The following is a 20,156-nucleotide window of genomic DNA, read 5'->3' as shown; positions in this document are numbered from 1 at the left end:
AGGCATGAGGGCAGAGGAGAAAAGAGTTGCCATATTCCAAGCCAACTGTTTAAAGGGAAAAAAAAAAAATCTTTCCCTGAGCCGCAGTACTGAAGACAGGGTAAAAAACATCTCCCTTAGAACTACAAGCCAGTCCCCACATGAGTAATTACAACTTAAAATACTACTTGGATGATCTGAAAAAAAATCAAGCCCAGAATTTAAGAGTCAATGACTGGAATGGGCCCTAAGCAACTAACAAAAGTAAAAGCAATCCTCTCTGGAGAAACCCAACTTCACTATCCTAGACTTCAAATATTTTCCAAGATACAGTTCTGAGAAGAACAAGTAGATCACACACACGCTCACTCACTCCCACACCCACACAGACAAGGAAATAAAACACATGGGCAGAGCAAGCTGATGTGGAAATGAACCAAAAAAAGCTTCTAATAAATAAAGAATGTATTATAGAAATAAAAAACTCACTGGGCAGATTTAAAAGGAGATTAGATAAACGAAAGGTGAATCCATGAACTGGAAGACAGGTCAGAAGAAAATGCCCAGACCACGGCAGAGTCGAAGAGACAGAATATATTTAAAAAAAGATTAAGAGACATGGAAAACAGTCACAACAGCTAATAAAAATCTGATTGGAGTTTCAGATGAGTTAAAAGAATAAGGCAGGAATAATATTCTCAGTTTCTCAAACTTTCTAAAACTAAAGAAATATACTAATCTAAATATCCAAGAAGCCTAATAAATTCTAAACAAAATTATTAAAAAATAATCTAGATAGTGAAATATCACCGTGGAATTTTTGTAACATGGCAAAAAAATAATATTTTAAAAGCAGCCAAAAAGAAAAGACTACCTTCAAAGAATCAAGAAGAGAGACAGGTGTCTTCAAAAGTAGTGCTGAAGCCAAATTATTTATTTATAGCCAAAAGACAGTGAAATAATACCTGCAATGTGCTGAGATACAACAGTTTATATAAAAAGAACTATCGTGCATGATTAAATGTAAAATAAAAGTAATCTGGAAGAAGTAAAAATTTAGTTTGTCACCTGCTGACTGTCAGTAAAGGAATTATAAAGGCAGTAGAAAAATGATCCTACAAGAAAGACCTCATATGAAAACAGAAATGAAGAACAAAAGTATAAATACATAAGCAATGTTAACAAAATACTGACAATATAAAACAATGACATCAAAGCTCTGTGCTAATTAAAAAAAAAAAACAGTAAATTAAAATATTAATGATAGCATACAAATTGCAAGGGACTGAAATTACAGTGTTTTAAGAACAGAAATATTGATGAACTTCAGACTGTGATAAATTGAATATACATGTTAAACTTATATGCAAAATATATATAAAAATTAACTTGAAAAAAGATATAGGACTTGGAAGAATATATGTAAAAAAGTGTTCAAATTGTTCAATAATCAAGAAAATGTAAATGAAAACCACAAGACACCATCACATTCACTAAACAGCAAAAATTAAGAGAATACAAAGTGTTGACAAGGATGAGAACCAAAGGGAATTCTTACCTTCTGCTGGAGGGAAAACTTACTGATATAACCACTTTGGAAAACAAGCATTACCGGGAAAGCTAGACTTGCACATGCCCAATAATCCCACTACTGAGTGAGGCCCTTGTAAGTCTCTTACATATGTGCACCAGAAGATATGCATAAGAATGGTCACAGAGCATTATTCATGAGAACAGAAGACTGGAAACAATCCAAATGTCCATTAACATTAAAATGGACTATAAAAGGATGTGGAACAGTCAAGCAACTGAATTCAATTAAGCAGCTACGAGCATCAACACAAACAAATCTCAAAAACATAATTCTGAGCAAAAGAAGGTGCTGCTGCTGCTGAGTCGCCTCAGTCGTGTCTGACTCTGTGCCACCCCATACACGGCAGCCCACCAGGCTCCGCCGTCCCTGGGATTCTCCAGGCAAGAACACTGGAGTGGGTTGCCATTTCCTTCTCCAATGCATGAAAGTGAAAATTGAAAGTGAAGTCACTCAGTCGTGTCCGACTCTTCGTGACCCCAAGGACTGCAGCCCACCAGGCTCCCCCGTCCCTGGGATTCTAGAGGCAAGAGTACTGGAGGGGGTGCCATTGCCTTCTCCAAAAGAAGGTACACATAGTATGATTCCACTTATACAAAATTCAAAATCAAACAAAAGCCAAATAATATTGGGTTGACCAAAAAGTTCATTCGAGTTTTTCTGTAACATCTTACAGAAACTTTTTGGCCAATCCAATTTATTGTTAGGAGGGTTATCATGTGATAGAACTATAGAAAAAAATAAAAGGAATGATTTCCACAAAATGCAGCAGAGCAGACAGAACAAAGAAACATGCAATGGGGGAGGATCACGGGAAGCAGTTCTAAAGTACTGACAATACCCTGTATTTCCTGGCTTGGGATGTAGGAGTCACAGTTTGCTTCATTTTTGTATGTTAAACTAAATGTTTAAGTTTTCATAAGTTTTTCAATATATGCTCTGTTTCACAATTAAAAAAAAACTTTGAATATTTACTAACAAGTCAAAAATGGCTCTTACAATTTTTAAAGGGATGGGGACAGAGAATATGTGACAGAGACAGTATGTGGCCCTCAAAATATAAAATATTTACCATTTAGTCCTTTACAGAAAAACACTGCCAACTCCAGGTTTAAGGAATAAAAGTAGGCAAAACTGGGATGGCAATTAAACAGAAACAGTGGCCAACAAAAGAAAGAATTATAGAACAGTTTCAGGGATGAGAAAAGGCTCAGCAACAAAGGCAGAATACCATATCGATCAAGTGAGGAGAAACAAGGGACTCAGCCGAGGCTTGTGTTCAGTCACTAAGTTGTACCTGACTCTTTGCAACCCCATGGACTGTAGCCCATTCACGATCCTCTGTCCATGGGACTTCCCAGGCTAGAACACAGAGTGGGTTGCCACTTCCTTCTCCAGGGGATCTTCCCAACCTAGGGATCGAACACACATGTCTGCACTGCAAGGGGGTTCTTTACCACAGAGCCACCAGGGAAGCCCAGCAGGAACTGCCCTGATTTCATGCAGGAAAGGTCCACTCCACAGTGGGACAGTAACACGGCATAAAAGACCAAGAGCTGTGACAACAACCGCCACTACTATTTTCAGCAGCACGTGAGGAAAGAAAATGAAATCCCCATCTTAAGGAATGTCCAGCTCAGTGAAACAATGAGCAGAAGAGAACAGCATTAGACCCCAGCGGCCACTAACACTATTGACTGGAGTGGTTCCTGGGGTCTGCAGGCTGGCAATGGCGGCAGAGGGCAGGAGGATGCCAAGCACAGGAGTGCACTAATGTGGAAAGAAACTGCTTCAGCAAACATGCCAAACTCAAGACACTTAACCATTCATTCTGCACCTACTGTGTGGGGACAGTCGTATCTGCCTCTTTAATCATGACAGCAAATTATGAACAGGGAAGTTGAATAGGAAAGAAGTTAAAAAGCCTAAGAGCACAAACCTAATGAGTGACTGAGAGGGTGTTCTCTCCACTCATCACAGCTGTCACATGAAACAGACATCTCAGCAGGCAAAGTGACAGATGAAAGGAGTTAAGTAGTTATTTTCCACATTTATATCATGAAAAATCTTTTCACTAAATTGGCCCTGCTTTTCTCTCAAACTCTCCAGGGACACCCCTGCCTCAGGGCTTCCCCTCTTCCTGAAACACTTTTCCCTCAAACAACCACTTAGTTTAATCCCTCACCGTTTTCAAGTTTTATCTCAAATCTTGAAGGAACAGTAGAAAGTTAAATTACTAAACATCAATTTAAGAAATTAGAAAAAGAGCAATGAATAAACCCAGTGAAAACAAAAAAAAGGGGAAAATATGGAGGACATGGATATTAATATTAGATTTATAGATACATCTCAGCAGAAATAGAAAACAAAATTACAACGGAGAAATACAGCTAAAAGTTGGTCCTCTGAAAAGACCTTTAGGGAATTCCTTGGTCGTCCAGAGATTAGAACTCCATGCCTTCACTGCTGAGGGCCTGAGTTCAAACTCTGATCCCAGAAGCTACGTGGTGTGACCAAAAAACAAAGACAAAAAAAAGGAAAAAGAAAGAATCAACAATTAACTTTCAAATCAACAAAGCAGGATGAGAAAAAATTTTAAAAAAAAGTATCTAAACTAAAAAAGACTACAGATTGTGATTTAAAAAATAAGAGAATTATATTTTGAACTTTATATGTCAGCAAATTTGAAAACAAGTTAAATGAATAACAAAAAATTAACTATTAAAATCTGATCAAAAAAGAAATAGAAGCTGAATGGTACTACATTCACTGAAGAAATAAAATCAGTTTTAAATATATCCTCCAAGACAGTATCAGACCCAGGTAATTTTTTAAAAAGGATTCATGAACACGTTCATTCCAATCATTCAGTTCCGTTCAGTTCAGTCGCTCAGTCTATCCAACTCTTTGCAACCCCAAAAGCCACAGCACGCCAGGCCTCCCTGTCCATCACCAACTTCCTGAGTCTACCCATACCATGTCCATCAAGTCCATGATGCCATCCAACGATCTCAACCTCTATCGTCCCCTCCTCCTCCTGCCCTCAATCTTTCCCAGCATCAGGGTCGTTTCAAATGAGTCAGCTCTTCACATCAGGTGGACAAAGTATTGGAGTTTCAGCTTCAGCATCAGTCCTTCCAATGAACATCCAGGACTGATCTCCTTTAGGATGGACTGCTTGGATCTCCTTGCAGTCCAAGAGTCTTCTCTAACACCACAGTTCAAGAGCATCAATTCTTTGGCGCTCAGCTTTCTTTATAGTCCAACTCTTACATCCATACATGACTACTGGAAAAACCAAAGGTTTGACTAGATGGACCTTTGTTGGCAAAGTAACATCTCTGCTTTTTAATATGCTGTCTAGGTTGGTCATAATTTTCCAATTTTAATTTCATGGCTGCAATCACCATCTGCAGTGATTTTGGAGCCCCCCAAAATTGTGTCAACCACTGTTTCCACTGTTTCCCCATTTATTTGCCATGAAATGATGGGACCAGATGCCATGATCTTCGTTTTCTGAATGTTGAGCTTTAAGCCAACTTTTTCACTCTCCTCTTTCACTTTCATCAAGAAGCTCTTTAGCTCTTCTTAACTTTCTGCCGTAAGGGTGGTATCATCTGCATATCTGAGGTTACTGGTATTTCTCCCAGCAATCTTGATTCCAGCTTGTGCTTCCCCCAGCCCAGCGTTTCTCATGATGTACTCGGCATATAAGTTAAATAAGCAGGGTGACAATATACAACGTTGACGTACTCCTTTTCCTATTTGGAACCAGTCTGTCGTTCCATGTCCAGTTCTAACTGTTGTTTCCTAACCTGCATACAGGTTTCTCAAGAGGCAGGTCAGGTGGTCTGGTATTCCCATCTCTTTCAGAATTTTCCACAGTTTATTGTGATCCACACAGTCAAAGGCTTTAGCATAGTCAAAAAAGCAGAAAAACTCTCTGGCTTTATCGATGATTCAGCAGGTGTTGGCAATTTAATCTCTGGTTCCTCTGCCTTTTCTAAAATCAGCTTGAACATCTGGAAGTTCACAGTTCATGTATTGCTGAAGTCTGGCTTAGAGAATTTTAAGCAATACTTTACTGGCGTGTAAGATGAGTGCAATTATACAGTAGTTTGAGCATTCTTTGGCATTGTCTTTCTTTGGGATTGGAATGAAACTGAACTTCTCCAGTCCTGTGGCCACTGCTGAGTTTTCCAAATTTGCTGGCATACTGAGTGCAGCACTTTCACAGCATTATCTTCCAGAATTTGAAATAGCTCAACTGGAATTCCATCACCTCCACTAGCTTTGTTCGTAGTGATGCTTTCTAGAGGCCCACTTGGCTTCACATTCCAGGATGTCTGGCTCTAGGTGAATGATCACACCATCGTGATTATCTGGGTCATGAAGATCTTTTTTGTATAGTTCTTCTGTGTATTCTTGCCACCTCTTCTTAATATCTTCTGCTTCTGTTAGGTCCATACCATTTCTGTCCTTTATTGAGCCCATTTTTGCATGAAATGTTCCCTTGGTATCTCTAATTTTCTTGAAGAGATCTCTAGTCTTTCCCAGTCTATTATTTTCCTCTATTTTTTTGCACTGATCGCTGAGGGAAGTCTTTCTTATCTCTCCTTGCTATTCTTTGGAACTCTGCATTCAAATGGGTGTATCTTTTCTTTTCTCCTTTGCTTTTCGCTTCTCTTCTTTTCACAGCTATTTGTAAGGCCTCCTCAGAGAGCCATTTTGCTTTTTTGCATTTCTTTTTCTTGGGGATGGTCTTGATTCCTGTCTCCTATACAATGTCATGAACCTCCATCCATAGTTCATCAGGCACTCTGTCTATCAAATCTAGTCTCTTAAATCTATTTCTCACTTCCATTGTATAGTCATAAGGGATCTGATTTAGGTCTAACCTGAATAGTCTAGTGGTTTTCTCCACTTTCTTCAATTTCAGTCTGAATTTGGCAATAAGGAGTTCATGATCCGAGTCAGCTCCCGGTCTTGTTTTGCTGACTGTATAGAGCTTCTCCATCTTTGGCTGCAAAGAATAGAATCAATCTGATTTTGGTGTTGACCATCTGGTGATGTCCATGTGTAGAGTCTTCTCTTGTATTGTTGGAAGAGGATGTTTGCTATGATCAGTGCATTCTCTTGGCAGAACTCTATTAGCCTTTGCCCTGCTTCATTCTGTACTCCAAGGCCAAACTGGCCTGTTACTCCAGGTGTTTCTTGACTTCCTACTTTTGCATTACAGTCCCCTATAATGAAACATACTGCTCTACTTTTTAGTCAAAACTTTTTTTTTTGGTGAAAAGTACATTTTGCATACAGATGTGTTTAAAATATAAACATGCAGTTTAGAGAATACTTCACGTACGTACCTAACACCTTGGGTCCAAAATAGACTATTGCCTAATTCATAGTACTGGGCATTGACCTAGCTGGCACTGTTAGATGAAGGCTTACCGAAAAAGACATGTTGAACAGTCTCTGTCAGAGTCTGGCTTTTGGCTTCCTGGTTTATAAGATTCCCTTCTGGGGAAGTTGGTGGGCAAGACCCTGAGAAAGTCATCAGGAATGTCATAGGACTCGTAGTTGAGACGTCTGGCAGGATCCTAGCGTTACCAAGTATGGATGTCTGGCAGAAATGTCATCTCAGCGGGCGGCTCTGTGTTTTCTACTTCCAGTCTCACTGTAGCTGACCTGCAGTTCTCAGGAGTATGTCAGTTAAATGAGAGTGCTTGTTTGCTTCAGGCAGCTGCAGGAACTTCATCACGGCAAGTACAGATAAGAATCTGAGCCAGGGCATTCTGGGCATTCTGTCCTCTGGCTGAAAAGAGGGTAGTAGGCATCCTGGTAATGGCAGCCAGCAATATGACTGTCCACAGAGTGGAACTGTTTCAGCGTGAACTGGTTGCCCTCTTAATATAGCCATTATCTTGCAATCTCCCTTCAATGTTGCACCTTTTCCTACCACAGTCTATTCTCCAGTCTTTCTGCACTAGCTGAGTGTCTTACAGTTCAGTTCTCTTTTTCTTTTCAGTTCTCTTATTCTCTTACTTGGAGTGAGCACAAACCCCACAGGTCTTTGATCTGCAAATTGCCCCCCTTTTAGGACACCGGCTGCAAACGAGGTAGGTTCTTTGCACTTCTACCCAGGATACTACTAATCTGGATGTTCCTACCACCTCCTTTAAGGTTCCATAGTTTGCTAAAATGACTTAGAATTAAGGAAGGAGCTGAGTCATCTCATTAGCACACAAAAGACAGTTGTCTCTCAAAGTTACAAGGGTTTAGGAGCTCTGCCAGAAACAGACCTAATAATATTTTTTGTTAAACGATACGCATCATCCCAGAAATTCCTTTACCTCTCTCCTCCGTGGCATGTTTTTTTTTTATTTTACCTTCTCCCATTTCAGTATACCTTTCAATAGCTTCTTGTGAAAGGGTACAAAGTGAGACCTTACTTTTTATTTTTGGTAATTTATTTTATTCACTTTTGGTTGCACTGGTCTTTGCTGCTGTGTGTGGACTCTCTAGTCGTGGTGATGGTGGTCTACTCTACTTGTGGTGCCTGGGCTTCTCACCGTGGTGGCTTCTCTCGTGGAGCGCAGGCTCCTGGGGCACAGGCTCCAGCAGTCGCACACTCTGTCGCACAGTCGCACAGTGCACAGCACACAGTCGCACAGTCTCAGGAGTTACAGTGTACTGGCTTAGTTGCTCTGCGGCATGTGGAACCTTCCCGGACCAGGAATCAACCCATGTCCCCTCCACTGGCAGGCGGATTCTTATCCACTGTACCACCAGCGAAGTCTGAGACCTTATGTTTCAGGTGTATTTATCCTACACCTAATATTTGACTTATAACTCAGTGAGTGCACACTTCCAAGTGTTGAGATAATTTTCCCTCAGAATTGTGAAAGCATTGCTATATTGTCTTCTAGCTTCCAGCTGAAGTCTGAAGCCACTCTGATTTCTGGTCCTTTCTACACTGTTTGTTTTCTCTCTCGAAGCATGTAGAATCTCCTTTTGGTCCTCAGTATAATGAAATTTCACAGTTCCCAGAAACTTACTGACTTCCGATTTGAGAAATTTTCTTCAATTAGTTCCTTGATGACTTTCTTTCCTCTCTTTTCTAATTTTGGTAGTTCTGTCATTTGGATGTTGGGCATTCTGGACTAGTCCTTTAATTTTCTTAGTGTCTGTTAAAATTTTTTTATTTTTTGCTGTCCTTTCTGAGAGATTTCTTGAACTTTTATTTTCCAGTCCTTTTTTGAGTTTGTCATTTCTTATATACTTTTTATGGTGCTCCTTTTAAAAAAAATTTATAGCATTCTGTTTTTGTTTTATGACTATAATACCTTTTTGTGCCTGTTTATTATTGGGATTCTGTCTGCTGTAGAGTGAGATTTTCTTTTATTCATTTTTATTTGGCGAGTTTTAATCTTTTATTTTTTGCAGTTATATGGCCTTATAAAATGAATTAGAGAATGTTCTTTCTGTTCTCTGGATGATTTTGTGTAAGAATAGAAATATCTGTTTATTGAATGACAGAATGTGGTCCACTGGAAAAGGGAATGGCAAACCATTTCAATATTCTTGCCTTGAGAGCCCCATGAACAGTATGAAAAGGCAAAAAGATAGGACACTGAAAGATGAACTCCCCAGGTCAGTAGGTACCCAGTATGCTACTGGAGATCAGTGAAGAAATAACTCCAGAAAGAATGAAGGGATGGAGACAAAGCAAAAACAACACCCAGTTGTGAATGGGACTGTTGATGGAAGCAGGGTCGGATGCTGTAAAGAGCAATATTGCATAGGAATCTGGAATGTGAGGTCCATGAATCAAGGCAAATTGGAAGTGGTCAACCAGGAGTTGGCAACAATGAACATTGACATTCTAAAAATCAGCGAACTAAAATGGACTGGAATGGGTGAATTTAACTCGGATGACCATTATATCTACTATTGTGGGCAGGAATCCCTCAAAAGAAATGGAGTAGCCATCATACTCAACAAAAGAGTCTGAAATGCAGTACTTGGATGCAATCTCAAAAATTACAAAATGATCTCTGTTCGTTTCCAAGGCAAACCATTCAGTATCACAGTAATCCAAGTCTATGCCCCGACCAGTAACGCTGAAGAAGCTGAAGTTGAATAGTTCTATGAAGACCTACAAGCCCTTCTAGAACTAACACCCAAAAAAGATGTCCTTTTCATTATAGGTGACTACAATGCAAAAGAAGTCAAGAAACACCTGGAGTAACACGCAAATTTGGCCTTAGAGTACAGAATGAAGCAGGGCAAAGGCTAATAGAGTTTTGCCAAGAGAATGCACTGATCATAGCAAACACCCTCTTCCAACAATACAAGAGAAGACTCTATACATGGACATCACCTGATGGTCGACACCAAAATCAGATTGATTCTATTCTTTGCAGCCAAAGACAGAGAAGCTCTATACAGTCAGCAAAACAAGACGGGGAGCTGACTGTGGCTCAGATCATGAACTCCTTACTGCCAAATTCAGACTGAAATTGAAGAAAGTGGAGAAAACCACTAGACCATTCAAGTATGACCTAAATCAAATCCCTTATGACTATACAGTGGAAGTGAGAAATAGATTTAAGAGACTAGATCTGATAGACAGAGTGCCTGATGAACTACTGATGGAGGTTTATGACATTGTATAGGAGACAGGGATCAAGACCATCTTCAAGAAAAAGAAATGCAAAAAAGCAAAATGGCTCTCTGAGGAGGCCTTACAAATAGCTGTGAAAAGAAGAGAAGTGAAAAACAAAGGAGAAAAGGAAAGATATAAGATCTGAATGCAGAGTTTCAAAGAATAGCAAGGAGAGATAAGAAAGCCTTCCTCAGTGATTAGTGCAAAAAAATAAAGGAAAAAAATAGAATGGGAAAGTCTAGAGATCTCTTCAAGAAAATTAGAGATACCAAAGGAACATTTCATGCAAAGATGGGATCAATTAAGGACAGAAATAGAAGATAGTTCTGTCCTAAAAGAAGCAGAAGATATTGAGAAGAGGTAGCAAGAATGCACAGAAGAACTATACAAAAAAGATCTTCATGACCCAGATAATCACGATGGTGTGATCACTCACCTAGAGCCAGACATCCTGGAATGTGAAGTCAAGTGGGCCTTAGGAAGCATCACTACGAACAAAGCTAGTGGAGGTGATGGAATTCCAGTTGAGCTATTTCAAATCCTGGAAGATGACGCTGTGAAAGTGCTGCACTCCATATGCCAGCAAATTTGGAAAACTCAGCAGTGGCCACAGGACTGGAAAAGGTCAGTTTTCATTCCAATCCCAAAGAAAGACAATGCCAAAGAATGCTCCAACTACTGCACAACTGCACTCATCTCACACACCAGTAAAATAACGCTCAAAATTTTCCAAGCCAGGCTTCAACAGTACATGAACAATGAACTTCCAGAAGTTCAAGCTAGTTTTAGAAAAGGCAGAGGAACCAGAGATTAAATTGCCAACATCTGCTGAATCATCAAAAAAACAAGAGAGTTCCAGAAAAACATCTATTTCCGCTTTATTGACTATGTCGAAACCTTTGACTGTGTGGACCACAACAAACTCTGGAAAATTCTGAAAGAGATGGGAATACTAGATCACCTGACCTGCCTCTTGAGAAATCTGTATGCAGGTCAGGAAGCAACAGTTAGAACTGGACATGGAACGACAGACTGGTTCCAAATAGGAAAAGGAGTACGTCAATGTTGTATATTGTCACCCTGCTTATTTAACTTATATGCAGAGTACATCATGAGAAACGCTGGGCTGGAAGAAGCACAAGCTAGAATCAAGATTGCTGGGAGAAATATCAATAACCTCAAATATCATAACCACCCTTATGGCAGAAAGGGAAGAAGAACTAAAGAGCTTCTTGATGAAAGTGAAAGAGGAGAGTGAAAAAGTTGACTTAAAGCTCAACATTCAGAAAACTAAGATCATGCCATCTGGTCCCATCACTTCATGGCAAATGGATGGAGAAACAGTGGAAACAGTCACTGACTTTACTTTGGGGGCCTCCAAAATCACTGCAGATGGTGACTGCAGCCACGAAGTTAAAACATGCTTGCTCCTTGGAAGAAAAGTTATGACCAACCTAGACAGCATATTCAAAAGCAGAGACATTACTTTGCCAACAATGGTCTGTCTAGTCAAACCTTTGGTTTTTCCAGTAGTCATTTATGGATGTGAGAGTTGGACTGTAAAGAAAGCTGAGCACCAAGAACTGATGTTTTTGAACTGTGGTGTTGGAGAAGACTCTTAAGAGTCCCTTGGACTGCAAGGAGAGCCAACCAGTCCATCCTAAAAGAAATCAGTCCTGGATATTCATTGGAAGGACAGACGCTAAAGCTGAAACTCCAATACTTTGGCCACCTTATGCGAAGAACTGACTCATATGAAAAGACCATGATGCTGGGAAAGATTGAGGACAGGAGGAGAAGGGGATGATAGAGGATGAGATGGTTGGATGCCATCACCAACTCAATGGACATGAGTTTGGGTAAAATCTGGGAGTTGGTGATAGACCAACTCCAGGGAGGCCTGGCATGCTGCAGTCCACGGGGTGGCAAAGAGTCAGACATGACTGAGCGGCTGAACTGAACTGAAGAGCAATACGTGTAGTGGGCTGCCATTACTTTATAAAAAGGAAAGAAAGAATATGTGTGCATACTTTTTGTACGTGGGGAAAATACCTCTGGGAGATTAAGAAACTGATCACAGTGACTGCCTCTAGTGAAGACAATTGGGTAGCTGAGGACTGGGGTGGAAAACAGACCTGTATCTATAAAGCCTTATAAAGCTTTTGAATTTCTAACACTGAATTTCAAAGGCATGAATGCAGGCATACATACATAAATAAATGAATACATTCAATTACTTCTCTGATTTAGCTTGAGGATTTTGGCAAATCACAACTCTGAGTCTTTAATAATAGGGATAATACCTCAAACGCTGGTGACAGAATCAAATAAGCTTTTGTAAAAAGCCCTTTGAAATCATCAAATTCTATGTACATCTGAAAGGTATTATTGAAAAATATCTATCCTGTCTCTTTCTTTCTACTTACTGTACATAGAAAGTGTCATTCCTTTGAGATATGGTTAATTTTTATGATCACTGGCATTTTAAACTAAATCACGTGAAGTTATGTAGATTTCACAAACACCTAACAAAGCCTGCAACAAATTCACCTGCTCCAAGTTCCTCACAATATTACTAATCCTTCTCACACATGTTAAACCATCACTATGACCCCTTGTGCAGCTCCAAGTGAATAAGAAAGCCCTGTGTGAACTGCCAGTTCATAAGACCTACGGAGGGAACCTAAGATACCCAACCTCATGGCAAGTTCATCCATTGTAGAAACCAGCAAGACAAAGTCCCTGTCCTCAGGGAATCCACAATCTGTTAGCAGTCCCATCAATTTAAGTGCTATGTGGAGGTTGTTTGAACACAAGCGTTAGTCATCTCTCTCATAGGGACTGCAGAAAGAGCAAGGCATGCTGCTAGGAAGAGGTGCTAAAGTCATGCTTATATCCAAGCTGAAAGGAAGAGCAGGAATTAAACAAATAGACATACAGGGGTGGGACTTTAGGCAGAGAGAATAACAGAGGCAAATTATCAAAGAGCAACAGAGCATTCAGAAAACTGCAGGAGGCCACGGAGAATACTGTGTTCTACATTTTAAAATCTAACCTCTCAAAAGAAACCATTACTGGCAGCTGTACAGAAATACAGGAAGATATTTCTGGATAAAGAAGCCTGTCATTGCTAACATCTGGGTTATATTCAGTACAGAATAATGTTTAATAGTGTTTATTTCCCATTACCAGAGGAAAACAGACAACATACAATTATTTTTCCATTTTAGTGTAAGGGACCATGGTAGAAATTTACTAAACCTAAATAGCTTTAAAAGTCTACCTGTAAAGCCCTGTAAAGCTTTTGAATTTCTAACACTGAATTTCAAAGGCATGAATGCAGACATACATACATAAATAAATGACATTAGTAAATAAATTACTGTCATCTCTGATTAGGAGGAAATCAGAGGTGAGGAGAAGGTAACAGTAGGAAAATACTTCTTTGGTTGCTTTTTTAAAAAAGAAAAAAAAAAACTATGTGCAGTTTCTAGAAAGGAGGACTGATGGAGAACACAGATATAGAGCATTATTCTTTGTGTTTCAGTGAGGGAAAAGACTTCATTGCACATTCTGAGGAAGAGACTCATCAGCTTGTGACAATGGCCAACAACTCTCCAAACAGAAAATGATGGTATAACGACAAAGATGTCTATCAGGTGAATTACTAATGCATGCTTCTCAAACTGTCTGTCACACTGCACACCTACAAGATTCTTTCTCTGAGCAACTCTGAGAGCTTATGTCCCTCAGGGGAAAAGGAAAACACCATCTCCAAAGTGACTGACATCAAAAAGGCAGAAGAGCAGGGACAATTTCCATAAAGCACATGACAGACAAAGTTCAAAGGAGTAACTGCAGGATTCTTACAGCTCACCTGTATTGACATTATGCCAGATGATTCTACAAACTCCTCAAATCGTTCATGGCAGGCATTTAAGTCAGGTATATAAAAGGTCTACCTGGCTGAAGGAGTTCTATGACTATTTGGTCCCACTGTACAGACAAATAGTTGAGAACTATCTTAGAGCAATAACATCAGCCTTGGACAGATGAGAGATACTGGGATGTTTTTTTTTTTAAGAGATACTGTTTAGATGAAGAGGGATACAGTTGGTAAGAGTATGGAGAAATCTAATTTTCTGTAAAGCAGATACTGTTCCCAAGTTTTAAGACTAAGAAAATCTAGCCACTATATTTCAAAACAGTCACAATGAAATACTGAAACCTCTCCATGTGGGCATCAAATTTCTTGGAACCTCAACTATCTAGCTCTAGGTATAAATTCAAAGGGCAAACATCAATGCAGACAGACATCACAGTTCAGTTCAGTCGCTCAGTCGTGTCCGACTCTTTGCGACCCCATGAACTGCAGCACGCCAGGCCTCCCTGTCCATCACCAACACCCGGAGTTCACCCAAACTCACGTCCATTGAGTCGGTGATGCCATCCAGCCATCTCATCCTCTGTCATCCCCTTCTCCTCCTGCCCCCAATCCCTCCCAGCATCAGAGTCTTTTCCAATGAGTCAACTCTTCGCATGAGATGGCCAAAGTATTGGAGTTTCAGCTTTAGCATCAGTCCTTCCAATGAACACCCAGGACTGATCTCCTTCAGAATGGACTGGTTGGATCTCCCTGTAGTCCAAAGGACTCTCAAGAGTCTTCTCCAACACCACAGTTCAAAAGCATCAATTCTTTGGTGCTCAGCTTTCTTCACAGTCCAACTCTCACATCCATACATGACCACTGGAAAAACCTTGGCCTTGACTAGACGGACCTTTGTTGGCAAAGTAATGTCTCTGCTTTTCAATATGCTATCTAGTTTGGTCATAACTTTCCTTCCAAGGAGTAAGCGTCTTTTAATTTCACGGCTGCAATCACCATCTGCAGTGATTCACAAACCCATGCAAAAGTCCCCAATGCCATTAGAGAGTCACACTGTGCTTCAGGAAGAAAGAAGAAAAAAGCCTCTCACAAGCAAAGCTAATTTCAATTATAATTAAAATAGCCACTGAGCAGATAAGAGAGAAAACAGTCATACAATATAAGAAGTTCATGCACCTCACTAAGAACCTATTTACTCTGATTTTATTAGATACCGTTCCTATAAGCACATGATTTCCTATTTTGGGGAAGCAGAGAAGCAACTAATAAGTTGGAGTCACCCACAATCAGAATCACTGACTAGGCATACTGACAGCACCCAGAAGCAAGGGAACAACCTGATATGGGAGAAGAAAAGTCATTTTTATAAACAGATGTAGAACCCCAAAAACAAGGCAGAACGGACCCTTAAGTAGGGGTAGAACTACTGGCATTAAGCACATCAGGGGCCTCTGAGAACACCATGGTGTTACACATGTGCATACACAACACGATAGATAAATCCCTTGTCATGAGACTGTGTTCTGGTTCTGTTCTTAATCACAAGCCACTCAGCCTCTTCTGCGCTCACCTCCACCTGTAAAATCAGAGTAATAAATCCTCGCCCTACCAACCAGACATACTGCCATAAAGAGCTGAAAAAAATAGTTTAGGTAACAATGTTTGAAAACTGTAACGCACTATACAATATATGACTTTAAGAATAGTTAGAATATGTTCTGTATAGTCTGTTTAAGAAGACAATCTGTTTAAATCAATTTCCATTTAAATGGCTAAATAAAACACTAGCACCTCTCTTAACAGCAGAAAATTAACTTAACATTAACTTAACTTAACCATTTATCCCCTCCCACAAATGGTCAAGTTTCTTTCCCTATTAGCAAAGGGAAAAAGAGCTTTTAAAGCAAGAGAATGGTTTTAGTATCTGAAAAAGAATATATATTATGTATAACTGAATCACTTCGCTATACACCTGAAACTAACACAACACTGTAAATCAACCATACTTCAATAAAAAAGAAATTTTAAAAACAAGAATAAATTAGCCAAGTACAAAAGAGAAAAAAAAAAAAAAGATTAGCTGCCCTCTGGAAACCAGATAGATTATATTGATATACAGCATTTCATTTGACAGGAAAGATATTTCACAATGACAGAAGATTAAAAAATACTTTTATTTATTTTAAAAATAATTTTTAATCTATTTTTTATTTTTGGCTGTGCTGGGTCTTCACTGCTGCATGGGCTTTTCTCCAACTGCAGAGAGCAGGGGCAGCTCTCCAGCTGTGGTGTGCAGGCTTCTCACTGCAGTGGCTTCTCTGGTTGCAGAGCATGGGCTCGAGGGCTTCAGGAATTGTGGCACATAGGCTCAGCAGTTTTGGCTCTACAGGCCCAATAGTTGGGGTGAACGAGTTTAGTTTCTCCCAAGCACGTGGGATCCTCCCAGATCAGGGATCAAACCCATGTCTTCTGCATTGGCAGGCAGACTCCTTACCACTGAGTCACCAGGGAAGCCCTCAAAATATTTTTTAAATGAATACCCATACCTAAAAATGTAACATGAAATAAAGTATCTATTATAGTTACATTATAGAGCAATATTTTTTCAACTCTAAGTCATAATCACTATAGGAAATATTAGAGTACAGTATTTTTAGTAAAGGTTAAGTATGATAGGATTTTGTTTTACTTAATATCTGTTATTACTATGTATATATGCACTTGCTTTCTAGGTAAAGGCACAAATGTTAATGTTAATGTTCTTAATGTTCTTCTATTATTGCATCAATTTCCTGGCCTGGTCTTGGCTGCCTGTCCCAATCTATCCATGGGCTCCTGAGGAGGCTCCTCAGCCTGCCTGCTCCTTTTATTGGTAAGCCCTTCCCTTGTCTCTACTCACTTTCTTTTGCTTAGAGCGTGTACCTGCAAGGACAGCAGTTACAAGTTCTCAAATAGACACACACATAATGAATTTAGTGCGCTTCTATACAACAGACATGCTCTGACTGAGGACAGACTACATATCATATCAAGAGGAGGTATATATAAGAATGATGTGTATTTTATACAGATTTCATACTTAAGGCTACCTCTGAGATTACACAGAATCTGTTCTACTTCCAAGCAAAAGATCTCTCTCTCTTTCAATTAAGAGATGAAAAATGATAGCAGAGAAATGTGTAAAAGAAGACTGAAGAGAGGCACTGTCAACGGAGTAACAAAAGCTCAACAGACCACGTCGATCAATCACTGACAGCTATTCTGACTCTGAACACGATTTTAGAACAGTTCTGAGGAAAAGCAGAGAAAAGAACTAAATATCTGCAAAAATACACACGTATGCACACATATACACACAGGTGTTGCATCATACCGTATCTTCAGTACAAAAAGAGAAAAAGAACACAGTATCTATTACCTGTCCTCTCTGTAAGTCCACATTGCTATCATTTCTCTCATGTTCTACAGGCCAAAATCTACTTTGGGAAACATCATCTCACAAATCAATCCACTCTGACTGAAACAGATGGACATGTCAACAAGCGACTCGTATGCAGAAACAGAGCAAACACAGGGTTTGCTGCAGTGTTCGACTTTTTATTGAATTAGTCTTTTGCCAATTCTTACCTACTTTGAAATATATATCAAGTAAATTATCAGACATTTAATTTTACCAAGTGCCAGACAAATAGCTGATTATGTATCAAAATACTGAAAACACAGTGACCCTGATTTGTAAAAGTCACTCCAGGCATAAATGCTAACTAAACCATATTACCATTGATCAGTAAAAGGCTCAAATATGCATTTATGGACTGAATAAAACATAGAAATGCACAGTGAAAATACATATGAGTAAGAAAGAAAGTGCAAATTTCTATAAGTGTTTCAAAATACACACTAAGGGGAAATTGAGGAAGTGAAGAGGATCCATTTGTGCTACATAAGGCCCTAAAGACAGTATTAAAGTTTTTAGAATCAACTATGCAGAAAGCAAGCATTACAGGGAAATGAAGGAAGGTTGAGCCTGGGGATAAACAAACAGGAGCCTGACGAAAGGAACAAAGCTGGCTGTGTTGGTGAGGTCTATATTGCTACTACTCTGCACCCTTTTCATGGGGAGTGCACGGGAAACTGGATGGACAACACAGGTCAGCTACAAAGCCTACCTTGGTGAAAGCAGAACGTGAGTGAGAAAACAAAACAGAATGTCAGTCTATCCAGCTGAGATTTCCAGAAATAATTTTTACTTATTATATTTACTTACTATCTTTAAAATTTTGAAAGTTTTGGATTTTTCTTAATGCATTAAAAGTTTGTGTATAAAAATGCAAGAAAAACTGTTTATCATGACTCTAGCTGAAGATATAAAAGTAAGGTAATTCAAATAAGAGTAATTCCGATGAATAAAATTAGCACTTGGTATAAAATGTATCAGTTTTATAACAGTATAAAACTCTCAGTGAAGAAAGGGAGTGGTAAAATGAAAAAAAAAAAAGTTACAAATGGATTTCCACTCTAAAACACTTAAACTGACTTAGATAGCTATAGTATCATATCAACTTAAAAGTCAATAGATTAACAGTAAACAAAAAATAAAGAAGGCACACACAATATACACCAAAGCAGGTTAAAAGATAAGCTTTCTATAACATAATAATGCTGACAACTGACCTCCAAATAAGTTTATCCCTTTCCCTCAATCAACTCACCCAACATTTTCTGCATCTTCATCACATTCAGCTTTATACTTGCAGGGTCCACACTTGGAGTGTTTTCTGTGAACTTCTGCCCCTGACCCTTCTTCTTCTGCTTAAAAAGAAAAATTAAATTTTCAACCAAAAGCTGGGATCCTTTCCAAACCTGCTTCATGTTTTCAGCAGCCATTATCCTTATTTCTGGGGAAAATGTATGCAAGGCTCTTGAAAACAATCAGTTCCAAAAAGCTGTTGATGCTTGAGTCCAAAAATGCTGTCAATACAGAGTATTAACATATACTGTGGAAAAAAAACAAGTATTGGGGCCAGAAAAATAATCCCTTAGCCTAAGTACCATGGAACAATAAGCTAGGTCTCATTAATTCTTAAAAAGAATTACCATAACATGAAATAAGAGAGGGGAAATAAACATGAGCAATATATTCAGTCCAGCGATTACCCTACTGAAACAGCCTGTGCAATCCTATTAGCAGTAAGTGATTCAACAAACAAGTTACTCAACACAGCCGAGTCTAACCACTGCCTTGTCTTCACAGCAGTTTCACACCTGCCTTAAAAACTGTCTCCCAATTTTAAAAAGAAAAGGAGTCTATTTACAAAGTACTTACCCTTTTCTACTTTGCCACGTAGCCCTGCCAATAATACCAAGAATGCTGAAGTGTATGGGTCTCCTATGATCCAGCACAAGATCAGGGCATACCACCAGCCCCCAAATCAGCTCATATTTCGCAGTTAGGGAACCTCGTTTCTGTGGGTCTCAGCTACAGTGGATCCTATTAAGAGAATCTCAAACTGGGCAGGAAGATGAGTTCTGAAGCCAATTTAGGGATTATGGTTTACTTAGAGGATGTCCCAGTCTGGTTTGGGAAAGCATACCTTACTGCGGGGGTGCCTATCAGCAGAGAAGGTGTTATAAGGCAAGCACACAGACCTAAGTGCCTGTTTGGTACTATCTCTAAATTTGGCATTTTGGATCCTACCTACACTTTACCCAAATTCTCATGCATACTCCCAAACAGTTCCAGGGAGCATAATCTTAAGTACTTCTAAGCCTCAGAAATACCATGAGATCTAAAACTCACACAGCCACCATGAGCTCACTAGAATTTGTGTATTAATCTGAGCAAACCACTTGGCCTTTCTAACTCAAACTCCCTAAAAAAAAAAAAAATTACCAACAACCAACATTCTCAGGGAAAGACATCCAATATTTGTACCATAAAAGCAAATATGTAGACCAACTTCCATTTCTTTCATATAGTAACAATGACAATTTCCTAACTGAATATCTGACCACAGGGGCTAGACTACATG

General features: G+C 39.3%; 1 protein-coding gene across 24 annotated transcripts in view; it reads right to left on the bottom strand.

The window, feature by feature from the left end:
• The window catches only part of LOC147367664 (myb/SANT-like DNA-binding domain-containing protein 3), a 152,548-nt gene that overhangs the window by 32,670 nt on the left and 99,722 nt on the right, over positions 1 to 20,156 (bottom strand). For 14 of the 24 annotated variants that reach the window (XR_015131972.1, XR_015131971.1, XR_015131974.1 and 11 more), the window contains one exon: positions 18,837 to 18,936. Coding sequence is in view for 19 of the 24 variants with exons in the window: in XM_086315705.1 (XP_086171831.1) it covers positions 18,837 to 18,936 (100 nt within the window). In the remaining 5 variants the exon portion in view is untranslated. The remainder of the gene's footprint in view (positions 1 to 18,836; positions 18,937 to 20,156) is intronic. The other 10 variants (XR_015131973.1, XR_015131975.1, XM_086315711.1 and 7 more) reach the window with 1 other exon arrangement.

Source organism: Bos grunniens, chromosome 8 (genome assembly GCF_055505025.1).
Source record: "Bos grunniens cultivar Pamir isolate PY7600 chromosome 8, Bosgru_T2T1.0, whole genome shotgun sequence".
Taxonomy (NCBI): domain Eukaryota; kingdom Metazoa; phylum Chordata; class Mammalia; order Artiodactyla; family Bovidae; genus Bos; species Bos grunniens.
This window is presented reverse-complemented; position numbering and strand designations above follow the sequence as displayed.